We start from the raw sequence: 20,094 nt of genomic DNA, 5'->3' as shown, positions 1-20,094 counted from the left end.
GATTATTCAGAGACACAGAATGACTGTGTTACTCAAGTCCAAAGCATTCTTAATTTCTCTGTGTTTACCTCTGAATACCCCGTCTATTGAAACTATGATCTACGGGAAATCTGGTTTCATGCCACCTTGGGACTTCCTCTGCTATAGATCTTTCAGGATACATTCAGCCCCCTCCTGTCTCTGTAGGACACTGAAAAAGGAGAAATTGCTTGGTTGAGAGAGCACCCTGTGACGGTTCATGAAGAGATGACATAAAACTAGCTATGCTTCCTTGCTCTATCAGGGATGCCCTTGCTTGGGCTGGAAGAATTATCTGAGACACTGTGTGGATTAAACTACAGTGGAAAGATTGTCTTCTGGATGTCTCCCCACTTGCAGTCCTGAAAATTACCTCTCACCCCCTGCCTACCTCTACAAGTATCATTGTGGCAGCTACAAATCCTTACACCATCAGAAAGGCAGAGCCAGTATAGCAATAATTTCCATAGAAAATATTGCAAGTATATTTTTAGAGGTGCCTAGTGAAATTTAAGAGTTGACATAAAGGAGGGAAGATCCAATGGTGCCACAAGCCATTAACTATAAATTATTAGCCAAAGACAATAGGTAGAGTTAGAAATTACAATCTAGTTAATCACAGCTCCACTGCTTGTGTTTATATTTTGCTTTAGACAATCCTTCTTTGTCATTTGTCTTGTCTGGAAAATGTGATATTGCATTACTCACAAACAGGCTGGGATAGTGAATTAGGTTGCTGTTTATTGCATTGCTGCAGAAGTATTAGGAATGGTTATTATGTGAGAGGACTACTTAGGAAATGGTTTATTTGCTCTGAATTGTCTCTTAACATCAGTCAGGCCAACCCAGGGCCCACGTTATCAAGCACTCCAACGTTGTTCTCAGTGGAATCAGATATGACACAAAATTCTTCAAGCTGCTAATGAAGCATTTTTCTTCTGCAGGATTCCTAAGAGGTCAACTGGAAGTGTCGGAAGATTTCTGTTTGAAGGTAAAGTGACGTATCTAAAGAAAATCAGCTACAGGAGCAACAAGAGAAGAAGCCAACAGAAAGGAGCCTGTGACAAATGCACTCAACTGTGTATCAGTCATGTACATGAGTCAGTGGCACAGGAATGCAAGTGGAAGTTTAGAGGTAGTTTGACCTGGTTGTTGCTGTCTTTAGAGTGACAAACTAGTTTTGGCTGATACAAAACTCCTGCATGGGAGGCAAGTAGCTGGCAAGCTTGAGATGGGTCAGAAGAGCACAGCAGAGATCTGTTTGTCATTACCACTCTGTTAAACTCAACCAGCTTGACCAACCTACCAGAAAAAAAATCAACAGTGAAAGAACCCTTTGACTGCTTAATAAAAAATCAGTTAATTGTTGCTAAAATTGCCCTTGGAAGCAATTTAGTTAACTTGGCTACCTTTGTACTGAAGCTGACGAGGAGGGCTCTAAACTGTGTTGTGCTAGTTCAGGCACTGAACAAGAAACCCTGAACACCAGACAGCAAATAACATTTCAACCCAGGACAGACATTTCTGCAGTGACAGTTCAACAGCTGGCTGCTTCACCAAGCTGCAATTTCTGTGATGTACCTAAGATGGATGGAGCACATGAGATAGCTAAATAGATAAGGGGCTAAGTACACTTAGGAAACACTTCATGATGAAACAAATAGTAGATCATTATTTCTAGCATTACATTAACACAGCTTAGCTATGAGGGACCTCACGTATGCTGAGGTCAATCAGAAGCCTCCTATGTCAAAGTTCCGTCATCTGATCAAAGGTACAGTTGACTAATAGCATATATTTAAATGCCACCACTCCCCCATTACTAAATTGTGTTTTCCATCACAGGAAAGAAGTTACATTCTACAGGAACATCAATTATTTGTCCAACCCTGCTTTGCTCAGGAAAAGGAAAATGCGTTAAGTTCATCTATGCCTTCATTTCTCCCTTTACTGAAGGTGATATCCTATCTTAACCAGTGGGTGAAGCAATGACTAACATTATTCCTTAGTTTGCTGATGTAGGGTCAGTTTCGCATAACAAATTCCAACTTCTGGGTCCCTGTGCAAGCAGAGGCAAGCATGCTCTTAACCCATCAGTAACACTGAAAGTCTTTCTGGCACACATTTTGCAGCCTTCGTGGCTTTTTTTAAAGAGCAACCTCTATGACTTTTGACATGTTAGGTAAGAGGGGGTGGATACAAGAGTAAACAGTCCAAATGTGCCAATTACCAAATCAAACTCAGGAACATTTGGCAAGGAAGTGAGTGAGGAAGAACAACTCCTCTGGAGTTGCATTCAAGAGCAGAGATCTTTCTGTGGCTTCAAGTAACTGTTTTTACCTTCATCCAAACAGTAACAGAAAATAAGCCTTCTTCGCTACAAGACTGCTTATCATTCTCAGAGCTGTCCTTATCACAGCATTAATTTTTTTTCCTTATTGCTTTGCATAAGCATGGTCAAAATAATTGTATTGAAAGCATAAAACACTGATTGTTGCTCTCAACTCTACCTATTTTCACATTTGTCTCCTTTGCCACTGTATTTCTCCAAGATTTCCTTTACAACAGCAGCTCTACATTTTCTCCTTCATTTCAGGGCTGGATATAGCTCTAACAAGAACTGAAAAGGTCTGTTTAGCCATTTCTCATCATATAACCCCTTTTCTGTTCCCTTCCCATCCCATTCTCAGTATTTCAACTTCAAGATGACAATTAAGATTAAATGTTAAAGAACAAGTTCTTACATAAATGTATGACACACAGCTTCTGAGTGACAATCTCAGCTTTGGTACTTGACTGCTGCATGGAACAAGTTGGAAATAAAAAAGATTTTTCTGCTATGATAAAAGGAGATTAGCTAGTCTGATTTTCTGTCATAAATATTTAAAATTCACGAGTCTATTCCTTCCCATGAAAACAGAATCTGGCTCAAACAAAATGAGATGATAAAGAGTTGTTTGTTTGGTATTACTTTTACTCTCCAGGTCATTTTCAAAGTTTTACGTGTCATTGTGAGACATTTTTTTTCAGGAGCAGGGCCATGAAGAAAAGTAGAGGAAGTAAAGACACATGCAAACCATGCAAGTTTGCAATTCTGGGCTGGAACCTGCAGCTTCTGACGGCACGAGCTTTTTTGCTCACTCTGCAAACAAGGTCACTGGAATATTTTTACATCAGTGGGCTTTCTTTTCCTGCTGATATTTATACATTATCATCTTCAGTGTCAGATCTTTTTTAGCAAAAGCTGTTTTTGCAAGCCTGTGCTATCCTTAACTGAAAGAGTCTTTTGCACATTTTTCTGAACACTTTTTTTTTTTTTTCTTCCCCAAGAGTTCATTCAGGCCTCAGATAAAAGCAACAGAAGAAACAAACAGGGCACAGAATTTTAAGCAGCTGAGAAAAATCCCTTCCCTCAGTTAATTGTATTATCTCAGTTTTGATCATATAGACTGTTGCTGCACTAGCATCAAATCCCTGTTTTCCACACTTTGTGAACCTGCAGTGGCCATGCTGTTTCTTTGCTGCACTGGCACATGTGGCAAATGTGTCCCAAAACAGTAACAGGAATAAAGCCTTACAGTAGGATGGGAACATACTACTGCTCCATCCCATCACCAACTGTCATTTGTCAGTTCCCTGGCCCTGATCGCTGTTTTCACAGAATGGCCAGGGTTGGAAGGGACCTCAAGGATCATGAATCTCCAACCCCCTGCCACAGGCAGGGCCACCAACCTCTCCATTTAATGCTAGACCAGGCTGCCCTGAGCCCCATCCAACCTGGCCTTGAACACCTCCAGGGACGGGGCATCCACAGCCTCTCTGGGCAGCTGTTCCAGCACCTCACCACTCTCTCTGTAAAGAACTGCCCCCTGACATCATCCTACCTGAATCTTCCCTCCCTCAACTTGAAACCATTTCCCCTTGTTCTGCAGTTATCAACCCTTTCAAAGAGCTGATTCCCCTCCCCTCTGTAGACTCCCTTTAGGTATCGAAATGCTGCAGTGAGGTCACCCTTCAGCCTGTCCTCATAGGGGAGGTGCTCCAGTCCCCTGACCACCTTTGTGGCTCTCCTCTGGACCCTCTCCAACAGCTCCCTGTCTTTTTGGTGCTGGGGGCTCCACACTTGGACACAGTACTCCAGATGGGGTCTCACAAGAGCAGAGTAGAGGGGGACAATCACCTCCCTGTCCCTGCTGGCCACCCCTCTTCTGATGGAGCTCCATTTTCTTGAATCATGTCCCATGTGCTACACACCAATAGGACAAACCTTGTGCAGCTCTTCAGGGCCCTGGCATTACAAGCAAGGCAGCCTCACAGTATGGCATCCAACTGATCTTCCTGTCCCCATGAGAAGAGCACTGAAAGCTGATTCTCTCAGCTTACACTCACCCGTGGATTAACAAAAAGCACTGGTTGTATAAAATGGAGAACTGCACAGATCAGTGCACAAGGAAATGCCTTCCTCAGCCTCAGCACCGTTGCTTGCTTAAAGGATATCTCCCGAGGCATAAAGACTGCTGAGCAAAAACCCTCTACTCTTAGCAAAGTCTGAAGAGTCCCATGGTAGCTACCTGCAACCCCAGGCCATAACATACTGAAGTTATCCGTATGCTGACTTGCAATTGTATTAAATACGTGACCAACAATCTGCGTGCTCCCCTAACAGCGCACAAAGCCCGCCACAGCGGCGGCTTTCCAGTCCCTACACCCAGACCCCGTGTGTGCAGATCCAGGGAACGCGCTGCAGTAAGGGCGGCCATCTCACAACGTCTCAACCCCCTCCCCTCAGCCTCAGGGTGCCAAAAAACGCAGGGGAGGGACACGCACAGCGCAGCAGCCCGCCGGGGTGGGGCAGCGCTTGCGCGGTGGTGGCTGCTACTGAAAGTTTAGGGCCCACGTGGGCTGAAGGATTGGGTTGTGGAGGGGACGGCGTGTCCTGCAGAGCGACCCGGAGAAGCGCCGCGTTTGGCTGCCGGCTCCCGCCCTCGCCATGGCCCCCGCAGAGGTCCTTAGCGGCAAAGTCGTCTCCGCGTATGTACCCTCCTCGCTGCCGGCGGGGGGATGGGGAGGTTTACCTTTCAGAAGAACTGAAAGCGTTGTCGCAAGAGCTCAGCCTGGGGGTCTGCTTCTTGTTGGCCCCGTCCAGCATCAGCCCTGGAACACTGCTCGTGGTTGTTCGGCATCTCTGTGCTAAGCGCCCAGGCTGATGCGATAAGGTGGAACTGCTGCCTCTTGTCTGTTTGTGCTCTCAGGATGCTTTCTGGGCCCGAGTTGGCAGCTTAGGGGTGGTCTCCGTTTTGAGAGATCAATTGCTTCTTTTTAAAGCTAATGAAGTTAATCTATGTATCGGATAACATGGGGATGAGTGTTGGCATGTATCTTGTCAAAACTGTTGGAAAGATTTGTCAGACTTCCTTCTGCTTTCAGCTTTCACTCAACTGAGCCTTGTGCCGTGTAGCCTTGCTTACTTTTCCAGTTGCTGCTGTGCAGTACGTTGCTATACGTACACACTCTATATGTGTGAGTGCACTGCTGTATGTACAGAAGAAAAATGCTGTGTTTAGCTATAGGTGACACTTGTGCGATACTCAGTGCTAGTGGTGTGTGGTGAGGTAGGTTTGGCATGCACAGCTTGGATTTTAGGAAAAATTTGTTCACACAGAGTGGTGATGCACTGGAACAAGCTGCCAGGGAGATGGAGTTGCTGTCCCTGGAGGTGTTCAAGAACTGTGGAGATGAGAGAACATGGTAAATGGGGGTGGTTTGGGGTTGGGCTAGATGATCTGAGAGGTCTTTTCCAACCTTAATGATTCTACAAACCTCTCCGTAACCAGGGAATTTCATGGAATCATAGAATGGCCTGGGTTGAAAAGAACCTTGAAGATCATCTTGTTTCAACCCAATTGCTGTCAGCAGTTTCCACCCACCAGACCAGGCTGCCCAGAGCCTGCCTTGAATGCTTCCAGGAATGGGGCATCCACAACCTCTTTGGGCAACCTGTTCTAGTGGGTGACCTGTTCCAGTATTTGTTCAGTATTTGGACAGAAAGTGTAAATTTGAAATTATCTAAAGTAATCTCTGAGAACTTGCTGGGGCTCATCTTAGGTGTTGCTGTGTATGGAACATCTACTTCCAGCTGGCAGTGCTGCATTTCTCAAAAGTATGTGTCTTCATGTGTCTTGAATCTAAATGTCCGCAATAAAAGCCTTCTGGAATATGTTTTACCCAGTAATTTTTGGGCCACTTGTCAGGATGATTACTTGGGGCTTTCAGTCTGTCAGTCCTGTGCACGTTGTTAGACTTACACTTTTGTCAGTCTTGAGAGCATTGTGCTCTGCATGCCCTGTGTGTGGTGCTCATAGTACCTAGTTATCTGCCCGCTTCAGACTTCCTTTGTCTGGCATGGAAGCTGACATAGGTTCCTTCAAGCTACACATTAGTGAAAATTTAGACTGAATGGAATTCTGGAAAGGTGATAGTTTGAGGAAAAGGAGCATATTTTGGTGGTATTCTAAGCTTTCATCTTCTAATATTCTTGGTTCTAATTTTCTTGCTTTTTTAAAAATTATTTTTTATTTTTTTATTTATAGTGGTGACTCTTATTTCTGTTTGCTTTCAGTATTATGTTAGCAGTTGTTTTAAGAAATGAATGGAATTATGTTCAAATGCCTGAAACAGAGCAAGATTTTAGTAGATACGTGTGGGAGAAAGGATTACTTTTGTTTCCAGTGCAGCTCTGAGGTTCGTGGTTGAAGCCTGGCTTTCAGCACGCATTGACTCTTGGCCTGAAAACAGCACAAAATGGGAAAAAAAATTATTGCATCTGTACCAATGTTCTTCATTTCCTTTACATCTCCTCTATTTATGCCCAACATAGCTAGACCGTATCATAGTCTGCAGGTCTCACGTATTTTGTTTTTTCTCTAGTGGAGTGTTTGATGAAGATATGAGGAAATGGACTGTCCACCTGCAGTTATGTCTCTTTTTCCAGGCCCTCTGGAGAAGTGCTGAGCCAAAGGATTCTCAACATCCAGAGCCCACTGTCAGGCCATGAATCTATCAGTAAAAGAAATAAGCAAGTGATAGGCGTGTGCTCTTTCTAGGAATATCCAACTGAATTTGTCTGCCATAGTAAGGGTATGTTTCTCAGTACATCACCTGCAAAGTCTTTTCAGTTACAATCCTGTAGGGTTTTTCTATTATTCTGGGCTTTAATTGAGAAAACTTTGCTTGTAATTCAGTCAAATATTAACAAATAAGGTGAATCAATGAAGCAGTGTTCCAGCTAGTTAATTCTGAGTTTATGTATGTGTTTTAAATAGAAAACTCCTAAGTACTATGAACTTTCTTCTCCTGCCATCAGCCACCTCTTCCCCAAAGAAAGGTGAAGAAAATAACTAATTCAGAGTTATGTTATTTATTTAAGCAAAAACAATAACAAAAGCAAAAAAAAAAAAAGCAAACAGGTAAATAGTGACACTCTTATTTTTGTGAATCAGTTGAAGAGGGGAAAAAAGCAGAGATGGAGCTTCCTTATCCCTGTGATCAAAGATAACTTATGTAGGAGATCAAGGTAGTTAATGTCTAGAAAGTGTTGGAAGGTTCAGAAGAGACACAAAGGAAATTAATCAATATATGTGATGATAGTAGGTGTGATTTTTATCATGCACAGAAGGAAGAACATACAGAACAGCAGGCATTGTGATTTGTGTAAGATTTTGGTGCTCAAGTTAATACTTTGAGTAAGGCAGCTTCTTCCAGTAGAAACAAACTCTTCTATTTGGACAGTCTGTAAAGGATATTGGATGTATTACACTGAACTTGAGTGTGAGGTGAGGGCAGGAGACGTGTGAATTGAGTGCAGCTCTGTTGTCTGAATTGCATCTTCCCTCAAACAAAGCCATTTGTTTTATCATGGGGGCAAAGTTGAGCAGTGGCAGCACTGTAGGCTGCAATGAAAAATGGCTATAGCTCTGGCCAAAGTGGCTTAGGATCTGGGGAGGCTTGTTAGCCTTCTGCAGCCAATTCTGGAGGGCTGCAGCAAGAGCACTTCTGATTCACGCTTTTGAAACCTTTGGGGAATCTATAATCTGGGCAGTGAAGCCGAACCTTTCTCTCTTGGTGTCAGGCTTCTCTTGTAGAGCATCATTGTCTCTGAGGGAGGTATTGGCTTGGTCATGTGTATCACCTACAGTCCACAGAAGGAATGGAAGTACAGCCTGATTTTTATCCTAAATTTGGTGCCACATATGCTCACACCGCAGCCACCCAAGCCGTGACGTGTAAAGAATGCAGCAGATGTGGTGGAGTCTGCCTGGGGAGATCCTGGCATGAGAGCTCTGCTTCTCTCTCTGTGCTTCGAGCAGAACTGGAGGAAGGTGGTTTGTCTTTGCTATTCTGGGAAATTCACTGCATAAATTTAAATTCAGCTCAGTTCTGCAGTCTCGTGAAAGAAAGGCTCACCGCTTCTTTAATCTTTGGAACTGGCTTTTTCATTGTATGCTTAAAGTCACATGCTGTCCTTAACCTGTGTGGACCCTGGACTTGTGTTTGCAGTGGGAGTTTGTTTGTGTAAGAGCCAGCAGCACGGGAGGGGTCTTGGGAGGAAAGGCTCTTGGAGGAGCAGCCACGTCCAATTGCCAATCTATGTTTGAAAGCTTGAATAAATGTTCATGCTACTAACAAAAAAGTTGTAAATTTGTCAATATGATTGGTTTTTTTTTATCTTCATGAAGACCCTAATTATTTTGTAATCTATCTGCCAAACTACAGAGACTGCTTTTTATTTGTTTTTTTTACTTAATTTTCTCTCTGACCTTCACATCTCTGGCTTTCTTCTTAACTGTCATTCAGCGGTAGTGAACACTAGGTGGCTGTCTAGCAAGTGGTTTCTTGACAAGACAGTTCAGCACTGGCAGCACCACTTGTGTGTTCGTGCATGTTACCTTTCATGTGTAGCTGAAGGGGAAATGAGCTAGTGCCTAATTACAGAAAATGGCAGCAATATAATGTGTGAGCAGTTGAGGCTGCTTGGTGTAAAAGCATGCCATAGCCCTGCTTCAAAGTGGATAGAGAGAAATAGATCCTGATGGGATTGCTTCTCCTGCACTGAGAAGGCTGGATTAAAAATAAATGCCAGATCTGAGACCCTTTCAGCTGACTGTCCCTTATGAGAACTGTACTGCGTTGTAGACTACAGTACATTTCACATTTGTTTGCATTTCCTCTTGTTTGTAGGCCATAAACCACTGCTGCATCTTTCTAACTGACTCAGCTGCATCTAGGCTATTTCAGAGCCTCATCTCAGAAGTAGCTCCCTCAGACAGGCGCCCCACAGCACCCACTCTAGCATTGGGTTTCTGACACTCCTTGCCCTGCACTGCTGTTATGGACTTCTCATGAGTTCAGGCCTGACTGTGTCAGCAGCTGTAGTGGTACTGCCTTCCCTAGAGGATGTGCAGCAGAGGTGAGGTGCTGCCACCCAACAGATGCATTTTTGTTGCTTCAGCATGAAGAATTTCTAGGATGAGGCTGTGAGCTCAAAAGAGAGTGTCAGAGGCAAGTCACTGTCAACTGGAGACAGTAGCTAAATCATGCCTAGAAAGCTCTATTTCTGAGATAAGATTGAAAACAACCTTTTTTACCAAAGCTTATTAAGAGACTTGGAATAGATTGGCCAGATGCAATTGCTTATAAATACCTTGAACCCACTTCTTGGTAGCAGTAGAGCTCTGGCCACGTGGTTTGCGATGTGGCAGGAGAGAGGCTTGATTTAGGACTGGCAGGAGGCTGTGTGATTCCCCTGAGATGGGGCTCATCAGCCCCGGGGCTGCTTCTGGCTGGGCCAGCTGCGGCCATCCCCTGGGAACAGTGCTGTTGAGTTGCATCTGCTTCCATTTCTTTTTCTTCTTGTCTCTGGCATTTCTGATCTGGAGCTTATATCATTGCAAGATAGAGTTGGTTTCACTTGCTATCAGTCATCCTGGAGTTTTGCAGCTGTATGGCAGGAGTTGCAGCCTCTGGGTACTTAATCTGTCCCAGCACTTTTGCTGTTTGCATTATTTAACAAACTGGCACCAACAGCTGCTCTTTCAGTCTGAGAGGTCTGGTTCCACTTAGAAAGTATCAGACCTTTTGGGGCACTGATTTAAGGGTAGATGTACCCAAGGTAAGCACCGCTGATCTGTTCTCGCTGAGTCCAAGCAGCCTCCTGTGAGGAGACAGAACTGTGGCTGCAGTCAGGCCCTTTTTGCCAAAATCCCAGCTAACAGAGCACATTGAGCCTAGCACCAGGACTTCTTCCCCGCTATCAAGTCTGCACTGGTGAAGGAGCTCACACCTGGGACTTGCATGCGAAGCAGTGACAGCAGCTTTTGAGCTGTTTGCAGCTCTTTATAGGTGATGAGTAACTGTTACCTCTAAACTAGGTATGAACTGACATTTAAGCTAGATTGATGCAATCAGTAAATCCTCTCATCTACTCATCTCAAAGTTGTGTTTTAATAATTGTATCCTTCAGCTTATCTTTTGCTGTAGAGTTAACCTGAGCTGTGTACCCAGGTTTAGTTTTCCTTGCTGCTTCATTTCTCTTTCTCATTCTTCTTCCTGCTCACTTGGAAGATTTTTTTACTTTCTTTGGAAGCTCAGACTGGAGTAATTTTCTGCATCCATGTTGGGAAGCAGGAAAGTGAGTGTAGGACTGTGAGTTATCCAGTCCTGGGTTAAGCCAAGCAGACAGGAAGGAGAAACAAAGGGTTTTGGCCACTGTAGCAGAGCTATAGGTTTGGGGACAACCTATTCAGTTCTTATACAGAGTTTTACCACTGTAAATTTGTCATCCTTTGCCAAGCATCTGTGGAAGACTGTATGTGGAAAGGAGGTTTGCTTTTTAGCAGGGAGTTTAAAATGGAGTTTCCATGTCTCATTGTCTATTATTGCCCTGTATCCTATGAGACTGCTGTGTAAAGAGGAGAGTGAAGAAATGCACAGTGGACTTGAAAATTTTGGGGGGAAAAAGAAAAAGTTTGAATGAAACTTCTGAAGTGTCTTAGGGACTTATGGGCATCTTATGGGCATCAGTTTTATTTGGAAATTGCTTGGACTTGTGTACTCAAGGTGTGGGTATGTGTTTACTGATCATGCCACCTGTCAGCTTTTCAATCACTTGTCTTACCATTGTATGAGAATTCAAACCTGTGGTTAACTTCTGTATTATTTGCTGGTTTTTTTTACACTCAGGCAAGTGAGAGAGAGATTAAAGAAGCAAGTTGCTGAGATGAAGGAGAAGTTTCCAGGTTTCACACCAGGACTTGCGATTTTGCAGGTATTGTTTTCTTTAATGACTACAGAAAGTCTTTGTTGCTTTGCTGTGTTAAGTGGGCAACTGATGAGCTTCTGCAAAACTGCTTTGCAAAATAGTAGCATTTTGTAAGGAACTGGAGTGCAGAGCACCATGTGGGGTGTTGATGCTGTTCTGTGATGTTTCTCCTTTACATTTTTATGAGTCCTAAAGTCCATCAGCTCTAACAGATGTGATTGCACCAGGTATTGCTGAGGTTAATGAGGAATTTGATCAGCTGTTATATGAGAGCACGGAGAGAGAGAAGTGAGCAAATCACCTCAGCCAAGAAGACCTGGAGTGCAGAGGATTGAGTAAAATCTCATTGCTGAAATTGATGTTTGTCAGAAGCTTGAGTAGGTGCTAGAATCTATGTGTAAATGTTTGTGAATGGAAAAAATGCTCTTATCAGTTCAGGTTTGGGGCCTGTATTTGGCAGAATTAAGTGGTGGGTTTTTTTTTTCCATTATAGCTATAAAAAGTGGAAACTTTTTGGTATGCTTAGATCTGAAGGTGAGTAGTAGTAACAGCTGTCACGTATGGATGGAACTGCATGGCCACAAAGAGATTGGAAATGACTGTCCAGCACATGGGCTTCTATCTTTATTTTTTTGTTTAGGGCACCTGCACAGCAATCTCTGGTTTCAGTCACTAAGACCACTTTAATACATGAAGAACATGCTCCTCTTCAATGCTAGGAACAAATCTGTGTGGGTTTTTTGTTGTTGTTGTTGTTGTTGTTATTTTTCATTAGCTTTAAGATCAGCTCTACAGAAGACTTGTCTTCAGGTATTCAGTAGGAAGAGGGAAGTTCCTTGATTTAAAATTCAGTAAGGGACAGTAGTGTTACTGCAATCTTTTCTTGGTTGATCTGTTGTCTCGGTCATAAATCCTTGACAATCTGTTTGCTCTCCAACACTTGTAAGCTATCAAACCGCCCCAGGTAGGAGAAGTTCAAATACAGATGTTCTCAACTGTCCGTTTTTCAGTTATGTTGGGACAGTCAGATATTTCTGATATACAGCACCTCACCAGCTCTATTCTTGGGAGGTTTCTGGTGTCCTCCAAGCTGGAAGAATGAGTCAGTTGTCTTTTATTTTTGTTCTGTAGTCAAGAATATCCTCCTTTACACACTGCATATCATCTTTTTGTTAACATGTCTCTTCTGCCTATATGATGCATCATTTTTCCTACCTCAGCAGACTCTACAAGGGAGGAGGTCTCTTTGTTTAAGCCTGAGGAAGAAGTGCACGCTGGTTGACTGGCTAATACAGTCATCCTTGCAGCTTGTGATCTGTGTGAGAAATAGGGATGTCTCCCTAGTATCAGAGAACTAGATTTCAGGAGTTCTCTTAATATGTTTTTCCTGCTTGCCCTTTGTTTTCTAACAGTTACAAGGAGAACCACCTTTAGCCAAAACATACTGGATGATGCAAACACTCGTACTGTAATCACCCAATTCTGCCAATGCTACAGATACTTACTTCTTCTATTTGCTGTTTTCTCTTTGTGCATTGCACTATTTACTTTGTTGGTTTTACTTGTTTGATGAGAAGATTCTCAAGGTATGAAGCAGCATGGCAGAAGCTTCTCCATAAAGGCAAATGTGTATAAAATTGAGATTCCTAGGTATCAAAGGGGAGCAAGTTTTTAAAAGCCTCATTCAGATAATTGGATGTTATCGGCACCTACTGATCATGTTAATTAACTTTTTCAGATGAGATGGCAAGCAATATTTTCTACTTTTCTGCTTCACTGTGTTTTTAAGGGTTTTCTAACAGATGTTAATGGTGTTTATGCAGGAGATCAGACAACCTCTCTTTAGCTGCCTCTTACTTGAAAGAACGCTTTCTTATTTGCTCCAGATGCCTTTAGTCTGTGTCAGTGTGGTATGGTTATTCAAGAATGCCTTTTTCTCCTTGGTGTAGCTTTGAGGAAGCTGAGGGTTAAGACATTCTCAAGCTGCGGCTGGGTCTCTATTCTGCAGGCAGACTCAACTGTCTTTTCAACCTTAGGTTGGAAATCGGGATGATTCGAACCTCTACATTAATATGAAGCTGAAGGCTGCTGCTGAGGTAATGCCCAAACTGGTAATTTTTTTTACCTCCCTAAAATAGGTCCAATCAGAACATGAAATTACAAATGTGAATCAGATAGCTTTGTTTAAGCTTTGTGTGTATTGGAGAAACCAGTGCTAGCCTGAATTCCTTGTTATGAAGGAATAATACAAATGTGTAATCTGATGTGGAGTGGGATACTCTGTGGGTTGGAGCTGATTACACAAAAGGTGCCTAAATGACATGTGTCCAAAGTGCTGATGTTCTGTCTTTACTGACCTGTGGCCATGTGCTGACTTTCTCTGTTTCTTGTTGATACATAGCTGCAGTTGCCTTACATCTGTCACCAAGAGGTCCATTGCATGCTACAGCAGGGCTGGGAATCTAATGAGTCCCTGTTGTCCTAGGTGACAGCTGGCTTCTATGCTGGCTTCTTAGAGCAATATGCTGTCAAGCCAAGATGCAGTTGTTCATGCCAAAAGGTGAATGGGACAGTTGAAAGATGGGCCAATATAAGTAGGCAAGCTACTTATCTTTCATTGTCTTCACTGATGACATTTCCAAATAAAAGGACTGTACCAACAGAAATAGGGGAGAGAACTAGAAAATGTGACAAAATGTAGATGAGGGTGAGCTTGACTGAAAGAAAAGGCAGATCAATCTCTGGTATCATTTCAGAAATGGGATAATTTCTGGGTATTCTCATTTGCAGATTGGGATCAGTGCCAATCATATAAAACTGCCAAACACAGCAACAGAAGCTGAGGTAAGTAATGCAGTTGATAAAGAAAAATCATGTAATTTCAATTTCAAGCTAAGGGGGTAAAGTTATCTTTTTTTTTGTAAAAAGGGAGGGAAGGACTGCTTGTCTGCAGATGCTGACTCATGAAAGAAGAACAGGAACTGATGGCTATTTGTTGTGTTGTTTTTTGTGTTGTTTTTTTTTTTTTAAGAAAGCTAAAGCACAACTACATAAAATTTAGAAACTTTAGCAGATGTGTTTTTCAGAATAAAAAATGTGAGTCATTCATTTGTTTTGGGTGGAAAAAAAAAGTGTGTTCTGTCTTTTAATCCACATAGGGTTGTGTTGTGTTGTTTTTACCTTCTGTTAATCTTGCTTCAGTTTATCAGCCACTAGGTTTTTGGACTTTGCTTGTAGGTCCTCAAGTGCATCTCGTCTTTGAATGGAGACCCTGCTGTTCATGGCTTTATAGTGCAGCTGCCCCTTGACTCTGATAAACCTATCAATACTGAAAAAATAACCAATGCTGTTGCACCTGAGAAGGATGTAGATGGGTAAGCTGACATCAGCCCTAGAGAACATCACGGCTACTCCAGAATTAGACTTTTTTTTTTTTCCTTTTTTTTCTTCCCTCCCCTTCCCTATTAACAGGTAATTTTGAGATGAGACTGGGAACTTACGGCCGTTTTATTCTTTCAAAATACAGCTTAAGTAGCATCAATGCTGGGAAACTGTCTAGAGGAGACCTTGGAGACTGCTTTATTCCCTGTACTCCAAAAGGATGCATGGAACTTATCAGACAGACAGGTAAGGAGTTTTTCATTATTCATGAATGCAATAGCCTTCAATGAGAGGAGAAGTTATGCTGCAAGGCTGTCTCTCATGCAGAAACTTTTGTTGAATTGCCATGTTTCATCTCTGCCTTTTCACACAGGAAAACAGCTAGTTTAAAGCAATGCAAAACCCGAAAGATAAGTAGTATCCTGAAAGATTGAGACACATACTGACCAATATATTCTAGAGCTACTGGAATGGAATGGAATGGAATGGAATGCAGAATGACATTTTATTTTTTCCTACCTTCCTGTGGTCCAGGCATCCAGGTTACAGGGAAAAGAGCTGTAGTGGTTGGTCGCAGTAAGATCGTTGGTGCTCCTATGCATGACCTGCTGCTCTGGAATCATGCAACAGTAACCACTTGCCATTCAAAGACCTCAACTCTGGCTGAGGAGGTAAGGGAAGGGATGGACTTATAAGGCTGTAGTTATGTATTGCAAGCCAATGCTGCCAGCTGCATGTTTTTGCCTGATGTTGTCTAAGTCAGTGGGTCTGGATTGTTTTTCATCTGAAATAATTTTCCATTATTGTTCATTGAATGGTTGCATGAATCTACTGCTGTTGAAGGCCCTTCCTTAGGGGGTTGCAACTATAACAGTAAAATTACTATTATTTTTATTTGGGCAAGCACTGGGAATTCAATCATTCCCTCCTAATCTCCAAGCAGTGGCCTGCAAGACAGTGTATGTTTTTGTTTGTTTGTTTTTTCCCTAAAAAATCCAAGTGATCTTCTACTTTCATGGCTAGGAAATGCTAGACCAAATTCCTTCCCCGTGTTTTTTTTCTACTCTGTTTTCTATGACTGGGAGTTTGTACCATTTTCTTCTTTAGCAGTAAGAGTGACAGAAATAGTGTGTTGCTGTGCTGCCACCTACTTGAATTTTGTTGAGCAATCAACACTGCCAGGCTTTATAGGCAAGTATCAAAGCTGGAAAGGGGGTAGGTGTACTTGACTATAACTCAAATGCAAGATCAGAAACACTGTCTAAGATACAAATAAAAAAATCCAGGGGATAGCAGCTTCCTATTGATACAAATGAAGCTTCAGGGGAAGTAGCAAGGAGCTTTTGTCCAAGGTTGTGGTAGGAACTTTGTGACCAGATCTGTCATATTTGCTGATTACCGTCTGAACAAATACTGGTGCTGAATTACAATCAGCTTCCCCAGGTCTTGCATGTTACACAGTCCTGGATATGAAAACCACAACAATGCTGCCACAAATGAAGTGCAGCTTCCTGTTCTGTGTAGGGGTTGTTCTTGTTAGCTGTCTGATGAGTTCTGGGTGTATTTCCAGTAGAGAGAAGTAGATAATATGTAGCTTAATATGTAGGGATATTGGAAGGAAAGAAGATCAGAGTATGCAGAAGGCTTTCATCTAAAAGTACTGTGTATCATGCATTTGGGAATCATGGAAGAGTTCAAAGGAGGTTGTGAAGTGTAGACTAGCAACAGTTCAGGGTAGGAGCCTGAAAATAGGCTGCAATTTCTGGCTGTGGGAATTTGTCCTTGCCAAGAACTGTTAGCTACTTTTCATTGCTGATGACGCCCTTCCAGTCCTCTAGATGCAGTGGGTGAGCACACAATTTCACTACAACTGAAACTGATTTAAATTGCTCTTGAAGCAGCTCTGCCTTTTTCTGTTGTTTGTGATATTGAGTTGTTTATATGGATATATGTTTTGATTTTTAGGTTGCTAAAGCTGATATCCTGGTGGTTGCAGCTGGCAAAGCTGAAATGGTGAAAGGTGAATGGATCAAACCTGGTGCAATTGTAATAGACTGCGGAATTAACCATGTGCCAGGTGCGTGGGTAATGTATAAAGAGTGGGGATTTATTTGTGTATAAATGCAGTTGCTATGTAAGTACATGGATACAGTTTCCTTGGTATTTCTAGTCCATATGGATTTATTTCTCATCTAAGTCTGTCTTAAGTAATGATGGCAACCCTTCTGAAGATTCAAGAATAAAACAAAGATGGTTTTGAAGTACTGTTGTGAAGCAGATCAGTGATAGTTTTGTTTCTGCCATCAATGAGACTGATTATCTGTAGAGAAAAGAGGAGGCCTATGTAGTATTACAACATAGTATGTATGCAATTTGCCACATCCATGTAGCTAAATCCTGCTGCTGTTGTCACTTGTGAGCGTGCAGCTTCGCTGTCGTTAATTTGCACAGTTAGATCTCATTAAGCTGTTCTGTTTGAAACACGTAAATGGCAAGCAGCCTCTTAAAGTAGCTGTGGATTTGTTGAATCATAACATTAACTTCTTAGGTTTGAATGACTGTTGTCTTGAAGCAAAGCAGGTGCTGCAAGAAAATTGGTGACAGTGGCTCTGGCACAGAACAAAGTGCTTGAACATAATGGATTGGGGGTAGGGTTTCATTTAGCTGAGGAACAGGCAGTCTGGCAATTTCTGTTTTCACCTCATTTTAAATCCAAATTGCAGATATTCAATGATATGGAAAATTAGTCACTATCCAGCTATCTCTCTGCTACACCCACAGGGTTTTTAGAAGGTAGTTTTCATAATTAATCACTCATCTTGTTGCCATTTAATGGAATGTAAAGAAATTTCTGCTCAACAGTCTTATTCCTCAAAGATGACGTTGATTTGCGTTAAAAGCCATTAATCCTCTGTGTAATTAAAGCTTAAAAAAAAACAACTATCGGCTGTTGCTATTTGTTTGTTGAAATATTTCGTGCCAAGCTTCCCAAAGTTAGGCAGTTTGCCAAGAAGCAGAGTCGCTGTTGTTATTGGTGAAGCAGAGACGTCTGGGCACTACCCTGCTCATTGTGTACCTTTGCATTTCTGACATGATGACTTTTTTTTCAGGCTTGATCTGAACTGTATCTCTGTGGTCACATCCCTGTTTCCTTGCAGTTTGCTTTGGCACTGCACTGAGGCCTGGGTTTCTTATACTGCCAGCCTACTCAGTGTTATATGCCAGTTTGTTTATGATACTGTGTGAAGCTCACTGGTCAAGGCTTGACGCGTAGAGTTATCAGTGATGATGCTTTGAACAATGGGGAGATAAATAGCACAGTTGACATATGTCTTACCATAGCTTTAAGTGCACCCAGCTAGGTGCCTGCTGGGTGTGTGTGTGATTGCAGCTGAAGAAAAGAGAAATCTCTGAATGTGCAGTTGTGGGATGCATCGGGCCTTGCATTTTACGTGTTACAGTTGAACAGAATTTCTTCCAGGTCTCCCAGTAGAGAGAGTGAGAGAAGACTTCCTGAAACCTTTACAGAGGAGTGTGTCTTTTCTAAATATCATCGTATTTGTATTTCTCTCCTTACTGATGCAGGTGATTGCTAGTTCAGCAGGTGTTCTGAATGCCTTATTCTAGGCCTATAGGAGTTGCTTTGCCACTGGAATGAAGAGCATTGCAGGCAGAGAAGTTTCCCAGAGATGGCACTGTTTTTGAAGTGTCCCTCTGTGACTCCTGTTGGAGGAAGTGTTCCTATTCAGAGGATACCTCTGATACAGGATTTTGCAGCCCTAGCCAATAAAAACTTTAAACAGCAGAATGTGAGAGCAGCAGAAGAGGACCTGCTTCTTTTGATTTCTGTGCCATGCTCTTCAAACACAAGAGGAGCCAGAAAGATGCTGGAGCAATCTTGACCTAATGATGTTTCTGAGTTCTGGGAATTGAATTGGCACCACATGCCAATAAAACCAGATTGTATTGAACCTGTTGTCAGACATCCTATCCACATACCATGTACATTGGTATAATGTACAAGTTTACAGTGTGAATATTCCCAGCTCTGATCTTAGCAAAGTAGGACTGTAAATTAGTTCTGCAATTGGACCTGCAGCACCCCAGAGACAGAGATCATTGTGGCTGTTTGTTACATACGTGTACGTGTCTCCTTCATCTCTCAGATCTCAAAGTCCTTGGATGCTGTCCGTCATATGTTCTAGCTAGTTGGGTAACCTACTGTACCAAAGAAGACACAGGCACAAGGAACAGTTATCAGTGTCACCAATGCTTTCTGTAACTCTGTAATTTAAGGCCAGAATGATGAATATTAAGAAGATAAAATTAATGGAAAGAAGCAGAAAGCACTGCATGTGAGGTTTTCCTTCAAAATGATTTTTTAAAAGTCACTGGATAACATCTAAGTTGTTCTCAGCAGCACTTGGCATAAAGTGGGAATGCAGGGGCACGGACTTGGGGTTTATTTGGCTTGCGCTCATCACAGTGTCTGTCTTGTGTAGCAGATCAGGCTGTTTGTATTTGAAGTCATGTGTTTCATCACTTGATTTCTTCATTTTGAGGTCTGGAACCTTTCTGACTGGGGTGGTTGGTAAGCTTGCTTGGAATCCAAGGAAGAAAATATAATCATACTGTTTGCCTTTTGCAAACTTAATCCTGCTGTCTGAGGCGGAAGGCCGGGCTGGTCTGCAGTTTGGGAAGTAAAACTTGACAGTTGCTGTAGAAACAATGTTAACAGCTGTGACTTAGTTCAAAGCTTGAACTTCAGGGAAAGTAAGTGTTGCTTAAAACACACCTTCCGTAGAACACCCAAACAACTGATCGTCAGTAACAGTGCAGCTGAACATCCCTGCGGATAGGAGCTGCTTTTGTTCCCTCTTGAATTTTACCGCAGTAAGCTGTTAATGAGTTTGCTTTCTCTTACATTCTTCCTCCTCATCAAATGTATGCATGAATAGAACATAATCAATAACTTGAGCATACATTTGTGGTATGCAAGATAATATTTCAATTTAACAGTATTAAAATCTGTCATGCGTTTTTTCACACTGCTTAACATTTTCTCAAGGCCTGATACCTGAAATAAGGATCTGCTACTCCAGGAGAAACTTATTTGCTTTTTTTGTTATACTGTGTCCATAACTGGTGAGTTCCTTAGATGATTCTCATAGTTTACAAATGCATTTTGTCTTTTTGTCTCCTATGGGTGACCTTAAATTTCATGTAGTACAGCAGGTGGTAGCATTTGTTTCTGCCAGCAAGGAGATTGTTCTGCTGGAGCTCTTTTAAGTCACCTGTGAGGTTGGTTTTGAGGAGACTGTTCTCTGTGACTGTAGTATTTACCAGTCCATCGTTAAAATGGCAGTAAGTAAGAATTT

The 20,094-nt window shown here is 42.2% G+C and overlaps 1 protein-coding gene across 3 annotated transcripts in view; it reads left to right on the top strand.

Annotated features, from left to right (window-relative positions):
- Positions 1 to 4,920: 4,920 nt before the first annotated feature.
- MTHFD1 (methylenetetrahydrofolate dehydrogenase, cyclohydrolase and formyltetrahydrofolate synthetase 1) overlaps positions 4,921 to 20,094 on the top strand; it is a 38,232-nt gene continuing 23,058 nt past the window's right edge. The window contains exons 1-8 of one of the 3 annotated variants that reach the window (XM_042814209.1): positions 4,921 to 5,049; positions 11,257 to 11,341; positions 13,372 to 13,431; positions 14,126 to 14,179; positions 14,573 to 14,709; positions 14,862 to 14,962; positions 15,251 to 15,387; positions 16,682 to 16,793. In XM_042814209.1, coding sequence (XP_042670143.1) covers positions 5,009 to 5,049; positions 11,257 to 11,341; positions 13,372 to 13,431; positions 14,126 to 14,179; positions 14,573 to 14,709; positions 14,862 to 14,962; positions 15,251 to 15,387; positions 16,682 to 16,793 — 727 coding nt within the window. In that variant the 5' untranslated portion in view covers positions 4,921 to 5,008. Of the gene's footprint in view, positions 5,050 to 7,055; positions 7,156 to 11,256; positions 11,342 to 13,371; positions 13,432 to 14,125; positions 14,180 to 14,572; positions 14,710 to 14,861; positions 14,963 to 15,250; positions 15,388 to 16,681; positions 16,794 to 20,094 lie in introns of those variants that run through there. The other 2 variants (XM_042814207.1, XM_042814208.1) reach the window with 2 other exon arrangements.

The sequence above is a fragment of the Centrocercus urophasianus genome, unplaced genomic scaffold, assembly GCF_019232065.1.
Source record: "Centrocercus urophasianus isolate 14NV4802_14NV808 unplaced genomic scaffold, USGS_Curo_1.0 seq_14, whole genome shotgun sequence".
In the NCBI taxonomy this organism is placed as follows: Eukaryota; Metazoa; Chordata; class Aves; order Galliformes; family Phasianidae; genus Centrocercus; species Centrocercus urophasianus.
The sequence above is the reverse complement of the archived record's forward strand: the minus strand, read 5'-3'. Positions and strand labels throughout refer to the sequence as shown.